Here is an 11021-nt window from a genome sequence, read left to right as displayed (position 1 = left end):
GGAAAACAAGGGTCCCAACCCTATAATGGAAACTTCTCTTTTGTTACACACAAAAGAGAGAGAGGAGAAGAAGAACCTTTTCTCTTCTAACATTACATAGTCCAAGCAATACTATCTTTTATTGTTATTAATATATAATATTTTTCAATAAAAAATCAAATCCATGTAACCTTAATTAAAACAAAGTACAAAGCTCCTTGTATGTTTTAGTGAAAAAGTTTATTTTTTTAAACAAAAGAAGTCGACATAAAGATTCCTATACCCACATTTTTTTAATTAACGTAAAAAAATATTAATTATGATTACATAATAAATCAATTTTGATTCAAATAATGAATAAGATTGAATAAAAGTATCATAATAATTCTCAAAATATTAAAGAATTCAATGTTATCTCTTAAGACTAAAAAGCAAAGATACCAATATAAGAAAGCGCCATCCCGACCTTTTAACTCACAAATTCAGTTTGGTCGCCATAATGCCATAGCATATTTCCATTGCTTCCCCACCAGCATTCCACGCCTTTTCATCACAGGTTACCCACGTTATTCTTTTCTCATTATTCCAATCTTTTCTTCACATTCCAACAACCTCAAGTCATCCTTCCCACAGTATCAAACTCCTCTTCCTCTTCCTCTGCAAACAAACGAATTCTCATCACAATCTCGTTTTCCTCTCTCTATATATAGAGAGAAAGAGATCATACATTCAAAGCCAACAATACAATCAATTCCTTTACATACTATAACCCATTTGCCTATAATTCTGAAATCTGAGCTTTTGCATTTAGAAATGGATGTGAATCTATCATTAGGGATTGATTCAGGGACTGGTAGACGTGCTGGTCGTTCTGGAAGCTTAATCAGAAGAACATCAAGTCAGCTTTTTGTGGAACCTGAGTTTGAGCCCAAAATTGAATGGGTTGACACACCTGAAGCCCATGTCCTTGTGGCTGATCTTCCAGGTTTATTTCATTATCTTAATTCATTCAACATCATAAATTCTAGATTGTTTCATGATAACTGGTTAATGGTGTTTGGTATGGGTCAGGGTCATTGGTTTTAAAAACCATTTCCAGTGGTCTTGGGAGTTTTATAATTGGGTAGGGTAGTAAGTTAAGTGGGTTTAATTGTGTGAAAGTTTTAGTGATAAAGCGATGGGTAGTAATGGAAGACTTGTGGTACTATATGATTGTTCATTTTGTAACGATACTTCTAATGAAATTTGCATCAAGATTGTCCATATGAGAAGTTTATTAGTTGATGTGTTAGCATTTTCCTTCAATTTATAGTTCTTAGTAGTGTTTGTATGCTTTGAGGAACAATTGTTATTAAAGTCATTATAAGTGTTTGAATTATTATGTAAGCTCGTTCAAAACAAAGTGGCATACCCAACAAAACTATACCCAGATATATCTAACTATTTCCAATCTTTCTCCTCCATCCATGTGATCATCAGTAGACACAATGCATATTACAATGATTCATTTTATTAGTTTTAATCCTACCTAAAATATTGGTCATATAGATTGAGTCAATACTAAATACATTATTTATTACCCAAGAAATGACATTTAACTCTAATTATTGGTTTGTGTGCAGGTTTTAAAAAAGAAGATGTAAAAGTACAACTTGATGTATGGGGATTTTTCATAATCAGTGGAGAACGTTGTATTGAGGAATATGTATTTGCAAGAGGGGTGTGTTACTTTAAGCAAAGGATAGGTTTTAGATTCAAAAAGGTTTTTACTATTCCCGAGAATGCTAATACTACAGACATTATTGCTAGATTTGAAAATGAAATGTTTTACATTACAATCAAAAAGTTGAGACCACCCCAAGAAATCAGGTCTAATAATATCTTAGACCAAGAGAGGGAGAGTATCCCACAAGTTGATAAAAGTGGTGCAAATTATATAGAACAATCCAAAGAGATAAAGGATGACAAGGCATCAAGCAATAAATCAAATCAATTTCTAAATGACGAGAAGGTTGAAACTCTAGAAGTTGTAAAGTCCAGTGAAACTCAAGATGGCAAAGCATCAAGCAATAAAATAGATCAAAATCCAAGAGACGAGAGGGTTAAAAATATGGAAGCTATAAATTTTATTGTAACTCAAGATGACAAAGCATCAAGCAATAAACATGATCAAAGTATAAGAGATGAGAAGGTTGAAACTAAAGGACTTGCATTATCTAGCACAACCCAAGATAAAAAATCATTAAGTAATAAAATGGATCAAAGTCCAAGAGATAAGAAGATTGAAACTCCAAAAGTTGCAAAGTCTAGTGTAGCTCAAGATGACCAAGCATCAAGCAATAAACCAAATCAGAGTCCAAAAGATGAGAAGGTTGAGATTTCAAAAGTTATAGAGTCTAGTGCAACTCAACTAGATGATGAGAGGCTTGAAACTCCAAAAGTTATAAAATCTAGCACAACTCAAGATGAAGTACAAAAGGAGACACAATTAGAAGCTCCAAATAATCTACAAGATTTGGACAAACACCCATCATTATTGAATAAAGAGAAGTTAGTTTATTCTAATAGCCTCTCTAAGCCATTTGAATTATTGGATTCTAGTCCAAAAGAAGATGATATGAAGGTTGGGGATCAAAATGAGCATAAATTGGTTGAAAATGTGAGAATGAAGAGAAACCCTCCTCATGAAGATCACGTACAAGAAACAAAAGTATCAAGTGTAAAGGCCAAGAAAGAAGATAATAGTTCCAATTTCTCACACATGAACACAGATAAAGGTGGAGAAGAGAAGCAATCTATTTTGAAAGCTTGTCCTTATGTTTCTCAATTCATTTCATCTAGGAGTGAGTTGATGTTTATAGCTTCCATAATTGTTTTCTCTCTTGCTTTGTATATCATCTGTAGAATGACACATTCAGAGGATTAGAAAGTAAGTTAAGATGTAAGAACCTTAGAACTCATGTCCCTTAACCTTGACTAGGTCAACTAGTTTCATTGATAGTATGAATTTTCTCGGCTCATATTTTTTTATGCTCAATGTAATAAAAATATGTGTTCCACATATCCCATAATGATTTATATGTAAGTCTAAATATTTCTTAAATAATATATTTTCTGGTAATTAAATTTTGTAGAAATATTAGTGTTGTTTCTTATATACATAAATTTAGCTCAATTAAATAATTACATACTTTTTAAGTGAAAGAAGGATTTGAAGTATCTTTTTTTTACAATAACAAAACTATCAAATATTCAAAGATATTTTTGTCTTAGAAAAAAGTAAAAATGAATTATAAATCATGCACATTTTTTTTATCGATATTTAAGATACTTAAATAAATTATTTTGGAATGTGAAGTGAGGGGCATGGATCCCTCATCCATTGGATTACCTTAAATAATTGAAAAACACACATTCAAATCCTTACAACTAGCCAACCATGGCCAATCTTTAGAGATTATCAACCCTAGGAGCAACTATTGGCACAAACATTTTATAGATGCTATGGCTTCCCTTATCGATGAAGGGAAATGGGGCATCCTACAAAACCAACTAAGATCAATATGTGCATCCGAAATCCTATTTTTCTTTAGCAAATAGATTCAACATGTTGATTCAAATACATACTACTATGTCATAAAGAAGAATTCAACATAAGAAACCCTAAAGGGATAATGTGTATTTAATAATTATGCAAGCTTGTTATAATTATGGTACTATACGATTGTTCATTTTGTAACGATACTTCTAATGAAATTTGCATCAAGATTGTCCATATGAGAAGTTTATTAGTTGATGTGTTAGCATTTTCCTTCAATTTATAGTTCTTAGTAGTGTTTGTATGCTTTGAGGAACAGTTGTTATTAAAGTCATTATAAGTGTTTGAATTATTACGTAAGCTCGTTCAAAAAAAAGTGGCATACCCAACAAAACTATACCCAGATATATCTAACTATTTCCAATCTTTCTCCTCCATCCATGTGATCATCAGTAGACACAATGCATACTACAATGATTCATTTTATTAGTTTTAATCCTACCTAAAATATTGGTCATATAGATTGAGTCAATACTAAATACATTATTTATTACCCAAGAAATGCCATTTAACTCTAATTATTGGTTTGTGTGCAGGTTTTAAAAAAGATGTAAAAGTACAACTTGATGTATGGGGATTTTTCATAATCAGTGGAGAACATTGTATTGAGGAATATGTATTTGCAAGAGGGGTGTGGTACTTTAAGAAAAGGATAGGTTTTAGATTCAAAAAGGTTTTTACTATTCCCGAGAATGCTAATACTATAGACATTATTGCTAGATTTGAAAATGAAATGTTTTACATTACAATAAAAAAGTTGAGACCACCCCAAAAAATCAGGTCTTATAATATCTTAGACCAAGAGAGCGAGAGTATCCCACAAGTTGATAAAAGTGGTGCAAATTATATAGAACAAACCAAAGAGATAAAGGATGACAAGGCATCAAGCAATAAATCAAATCAATTTCTAAATGATGAGAAGGTTGAAACTCAAGAAGTTGTAAAGTCTGGTGAAACTCAAGATGGCAAAGCATCAAGCAATAAAATAGATCAAAATCCAAGAGACGAGAGGGTTAAAAATATGGAAGCTATAAACTTTATTGTAACTCAAGATGACAAAGCATCAAGCAATAAACATGATCAAAGTATAAGAGATGAGAAGGTTGAAACTAAAGGACTTGCATTATCTAGCACAACCCAAAATAAAAAAATCATTAAGTAATAAAATGGATCAAATTCCAAGAGATAAGAAGATTGAAACTCCAAAAGTTGCAAAGTCTAGTGTAGCTCAAGATGACCAAGCATCAAGCAATAAACCAAATCAGAGTCCAAAAGATGAGAAGGTTGAGATTTCAAAAGTTATAGAGTCTAGTGCAACTCAACTAGATGATGAGAGGCTTGAAACTCCAAAAGTTATAAAATCTAGCACAACTCAAGATGAAGTACAAAAGGAGACACAATTAGAAGCTCCAAATAATCTACAAGATTTGGACAAACACCCATCATTATTGAATAAAGAGAAGTTAGTTTATTCTAATAGCCTCTCTAAGCCATTTGAATTATTGGATTCTAGTCCAAAAGAAGATGATATAAAGGTTGGGGATCAAAATGAGCATAAATTGGTTGAAAATGTGACAATGAAGAGCAACCCTCCTCATGAAGATCACATACAAGAAACAAAAGTATCAAGTGTAAAGGCCAAGAAAGAAGATGATAGTTCCAATTTCTCACACATGAACACAGATAAAGGTGGAGAAGAGAAGCAATCTATTTTGAAAGCTTGTCCTTATGTTTCTCAATTCATTTCATCTAGGAGTGAGTTGATGTTTATAGCTTCCATAATTGTTTTCTCTCTTGCTTTGTATATCATCTGTAGAATGACACATTCAGAGGATTAGAAAGTAAGTTAAGATGTAAGAACCTTAGAACTCATGTCCCTTAACCTTGACTAGGTCAACTAGTTTCATTGATAGTATGAATTTTCTCGGCTCATATTTTTTTATGCTCAATGTAATAAAAATATGTGTTCCACATATCCTATAATGATTTATATGTAAGTCTAAATATTTCTTAAATAATATATTTTCTGGTAATTAAATTTTGTAGAAATATTAGTGTTGTTTCTTATATACATAAATTTAGCTCAATTAAATAATTACATACTTTTTAAGTGAAAGAAGGATTTGAAGTATCTTTTTTTTACAATAACAAAACTATCAAATATTCAAAGATATTTTTGTCTTAAAAAAAAGTAAAAATGAATTATAAATCATGCACATTTTTTTTATCGATATTTAAGATACTTAAATATATTATTTTGGAATGTGAAGTGAGGGGCATGGATCCCTCATCCATTGGATTACCTTAAATAATTGAAAAACACACATTCAAATCCTTACAACTAGCCAACCATGGCCAATCTTTAGAGATTATCAACCCTAGGAGCAACTATTGGCACAAACATTTTATAGATGCTATGGCTTCCCTTATCGGTGAAGGGAAATGTGGCATCCTACAAAACCAACTAAGATCAATATGTGCATCTGAAATCCTATTTTTATTTAGAAAATAGATTCAACACGTTGATACAAATACATACTACTATGTCATAAAGCAAAATTTGACATAGTTTATTTCCCAACATTAATCCTTAAAGAAAATAATTTGCAATTAAGACATCTTTTCAAATCAACCAGTTTTAGCAACATCCATATAGATTCAAAGCACATAATCATTAATCATGAATGATTATATAGAAGAACACAACACATTGATTTACACAGGGAAAATCATTTTTTGTAAAAAAGGCTACACTCCAATACACAGAGCCAATGTATTATTCAACAACAATGGTTACAATACATTTCAGGCTCTAAGTATTTACATAGAGATTTACATCCTATTCCATTCCTGGAGAAAATATGGTAGCATACCCCTAGTGAAACCCTCACCTCTCTCTAGCTCCTCTAGCAAGCACTTGTATTTATAGAGCTTATAATGCTATAAATCATAAGTTTCAAAAACCTATTCCTAACCATCACGAAGCTACAAGAAAGATGCCAAATCCATCACACATGCAAAAGGTAACTTTCCAATTGGCAACACATTCTAAAAACAATAAGTGCCAATTATTACCGAACATGCACATGCAATTGACACTTGCCAAAATCTAGTTGGTCCTCCAAGGGCGTCCACATTCCATGTAAAATCAACATGGATATAGAAATTTCATTTTGCAAAACTCCCACATAGATAACAACTTCCAAACTTTACTCTTCCAAGTAGGTGTTGATTTCCTACAAAATATGAGTCATGACCATGTCATAGTCAACACACAAATGCCATGATACATGTCACCAAAGAATACCTTTGAGAAGTTCTTAAAAAATTCTCTCTCCAAATGAGCACCCAAGTGACAAGTAGTACTTTGTTGAGCTCTCCTCATTATGCATATATTAATCTCTTCTCCTTTGGGTCCCACAAAGTGATATGACAACTATTAAAGTCAGTACTTTGGATATAATATAATATTTCCATCAAATATTATCAAAATAATAAATGCAAGGACTCTAAGGTTGAGACACCTTAATCCCAACATTCTCCCACTTGTCGAAGAACTATCAAGTCATTGAAAACCACAAGATTTGCACTACTAAGAGTCACTCGATGAAATCACATCATCATAGCCATCCATGAAACTACATAAATCTCAAACATGCTCTCATGCTTCATCAGGACACTAACAACATCCAAAATGTCCACCATCTTAGGCAACAAACCTTGTTATTCTCTATCATGCCAACTATGGAACATAAGGAACAAACCAAGGTGTAAATGCATCAATCCAAAGAACACAAGCATCATATCCCAGTGATATCAAAGACTACAAGATACTACCAAAAATCCATTGTGCTCATGAGCTATACAAAAGACTCAAACAACTTCAAAACCACAACTAGAACAAAATTTGGAACCAAAGACTTCCTCAAAAAAAAAGATCAAACACAAGCTATAACAACAAAAAAAGTTTAGTGCTCCCATCCAACCGATAAACCCACATGACTGAAAAAACACCTATAGAAAATGCTCATCCATGTAGTCACCTATACCTCAAAGGTATCTGTAATATTAGTAAACTCATGCCAACAACATAACCAAACCATAAATTGCAACCACAAGCTCCATGTGCCAAATCAATCAACGAAGACCATATACAACTAGGAACTCCCACTGCATGGGTAATGTCAAATCTAAATATAGATTAGTGCATAGAAAGTATACCAATGTCAAAGAAAAAAGTGTAGCCATGTAGTACCAAGGACCATGCACAAAGATATGCAAATCTTAGAAATAAAACTACTAAAGAGACATATCTGCCAACAAGTCTATGGTGCAGGAGCACCACCTATGAAGGAATGAGCCAAAGACAAGATGATTTTCTATTAGTCTAAGGTGAATGTAATAAGAACCTATGTGTCCTTTTTGTATTTCACTATCCTAGGAGTGTGACAAATTTGTCCATGAATGGGTCAAATTGTCACCTAGGGTCTTGTAGAGTAAATTGAGTCGATAAGGGTCACAATGGCCTAAATTAGGGGATCAAGTGGCCAAAGCTTTATTTGAGTCATTTTTGATGTTTTAGAATCAAATGTAATAATTTTGGGGGACTATGATAGTCAGGAGTCTAAGTTGGTTGAATAATGCAAAAATTGTCATATTGTTAATTTGTTGTCATGTGACAATTTTACACTTTTTGTAAGTTGTGATTCTCCAATGGTCAGTTCAGTTTGAAAAATATTTGGAGGAGGTTGTGTTAATTTGGGGTTACACCTTTAAGGACCCCAAACACTGAAATATGTAAGTTGGTTGATTTGGGAAGGAAATTGATGCATCAAAATTGTTGGAAACTTAGGAAACCGTCTAATTTCTGTTGTTTGCATACTGAAGGTGGATTGGAAAGAATGATCATCACATAGATCCTGAAACTAGATTGTTTTACTTAATTTTGCATTTGGTGCGAAGTCTTGAAGTAATCGCTGCCCCATTCTATAAGAAAATCTCTACTGGGTAGCCTAAAACCCTCAAACCCCTAGGGTTTGCCTGTAATAATGGGTTTTGGCATATCAATCCTTAACTGAACACTCAACCAGTATAGGAGATGATAGGCCACTGTATCATATGCCATTTTAAAAAATCCATTAAGAGAACACAACAGGGCGAGGAGGATGGAGAGCTAACCCTAGGTTTGACATCTCTATGTGACATACCAGTTTGATGAGTGCAGTGCGTGAGAATTGAGTGGTAGAGCATTGGAAAGGGGTTTGAATGTGGTCTAATAATACTTTGGAGGTTGACATAACATTTCATGGTAAGTGATGGCCACCAATTAGGAGAACCAAACAAGTTTGTGGAAGGGTTCAGTCGAATAGGCCTAATAGCCCTATTAGGTTTGTTAGTGTTAGGATTAATGATAGTCCCAAAGATACTGAGAGGGGGGGGGGGTGAATCAATATCTAACCGGTTGACAAAATATTTAACCTTATTAAGTATTTTGCATTCCAAAATAGTGTACCGGTAAACAAGAATTAATGCAGTAAATAGGAACAGTAAAGATATCATAGAAAACACACCATAACACAAGATGTTTAACGAGGAAACTTGGTGTGGGAAAAACCTCGGTGGGATTTGTGACCCACAATATTCACTCATTGACCAATGAATGGATATTACTTACAATGAAGGGCCTGCACATGCAGGAAGGCCAACTGCCTAGAGCTCACTGCTCAATCTACAAAATGGAAGTCTCACTGACTTACAAATGGATTATGAAAATCCAATATAATGTACTGCTACAATTTAGCATATGCTATGCTAGGTTCAGTACCGGTTTAAGCTCATACTATAACCATAAACCTTATACAAAATCTGCCTTAATATTCGCTCATCACTTCTACCATATCCTTCATATGTTCATCCTTACGATATGATTTACAAGATCTCATACATATATGAGTCCATTACAATATGCCATGTTGGCTTTACAAAAGATATTTACAATTAAATACAATAAACAAAAGTTTATTCCTGTCGGTTGGGGTGCAGGTATACATTGTTGTCACTGTTGGTGAAGTGTTTGCCAGTGCCAGTGCCGGTGCCTGCCGGTGATTTACCAGATGAATGCCACAAGGTTGCCATCAATGACAACACCATCATTTCTCACTAGAGTGTAGAATGCCAACAATCTCCCCCTTTGGCATTGATGGAAACACTCATGAGAAAAATCCAAAAATTTGTTTCCAAAAATGAAGTCCAAAAATTTTACCAAAAATGTGTGCTCCCCCTGAGTAGATGATCTCCTCTAATTAGCCATTTTTCTTTGTCCACTGCTCCCCCTTTGACATCAATGACAAAGGTTGTCAAAAATTGTCAAATGAGTGCATAATTTCACTTTGAAGCTTGTAATCGGTTGGTTACAATCAGAAATATGTCGGCCAAAACCAAGTTTAAACTTTGTATGAATCTGTTGTTGTCCTTCATGGTTGCCTCATTTCTTTGGATTGTACCAGTGAGATGATGCATATGCTCCTCCGGTGACTTTTCCCCTTGAATTAATGCCTCAAAGATCTCTTTCCTCAGAGAGATAAGGTTGTCTAATTTAGGACTAAGTTTATGCTTAAGCTCTCTGGCTTTTGCCTTGATCCTTTCTTTCTCTTTCTCTAATTTCTCCATCTTCTCCTCAAATCCTGCTATCTCCTACTCAATAACTGATATAGGTTCAGATGAACCAATGATATTATCAACTATATCATCTATCTCCTTTTGTACTGTGCTTATTTTCTTTTCAATATCCCTTGTTAATAGATATGGCTTGCATGTGTCCCTGTACAATTCCTTGTACTCCAAAGTTGTTTTATTTAGTGCCGATAAAAGTGTGTTAATGTGTTCCGTGCACTTCTTTATTGTTTCCTCAAAGAATTTTTCTTTTTCCTTTTCTATTTTCTCTTTGAATGTTTCCTCATTTATTTGGTCAACTGTTAAAATATTTCCAGAAATGAATTTAGACAATGTGTCTAACTATCCTAAAGAATCCTTTACTTGCTTTAAATTGCATTTTGGTGCAATCATCTTAAGAATAGGAATAGTGTCATCAACTGCCTTATAGGCCAATGCATTACAATCTGTTATCTTCTTTATTGAGTCTAGAAGTACTTCAATCACATTTGTAGGTCTGAATTCGCTCAGTGAAGTACCAGATGTCTGACCAACTACCTTTACTATCTTAGTGTTTGCAGTACTAGCAACCAATTTGCTTGTCTCAACCTCACGTGGATCAGTCTGAGTTTGCATTTTAACTAGCAATGGTTTGGGCTTCTTAGTGATTAACGTTTGTATTGTCTTAATGTGTACCTATGTATCTACCGGTTTCTCTGTATTATCCATTGCTGATATCTCTGTCTCTGTCGGTTTTACCATGCCAACATCTACACTACCAGTATTTATTCCA

General features: G+C 33.6%; 1 protein-coding gene and 1 pseudogene across 1 annotated transcript; both read left to right on the top strand.

Annotated features, from left to right (window-relative positions):
* The first annotated feature begins 726 nt into the window (after positions 1-726).
* LOC131035791 (inactive protein RESTRICTED TEV MOVEMENT 2-like) lies at positions 727-3039 on the top strand. Its single transcript, XM_057967525.2, has 2 exons — positions 727-964; positions 1602-3039. Exons 1-2 carry the CDS (start codon positions 793-795, stop codon positions 2903-2905), a joined length of 1476 nt encoding a protein of 491 aa, XP_057823508.2. The 5' UTR covers positions 727-792; the 3' UTR covers positions 2906-3039.
* A 614-nt stretch (positions 3040-3653) lies between these two features.
* LOC131876301 (uncharacterized) lies at positions 3654-5598 on the top strand (annotated as a pseudogene).
* The last annotated feature ends 5423 nt before the right edge of the window (positions 5599-11021 follow it).

This window comes from Cryptomeria japonica, chromosome 5, assembly GCF_030272615.1.
Source record: "Cryptomeria japonica chromosome 5, Sugi_1.0, whole genome shotgun sequence".
Classification (NCBI taxonomy): Eukaryota; Viridiplantae; Streptophyta; class Pinopsida; order Cupressales; family Cupressaceae; genus Cryptomeria; species Cryptomeria japonica.
Note: the sequence above shows the minus strand (reverse complement) of the source record. Positions and strands in the feature narration are given on the sequence as shown.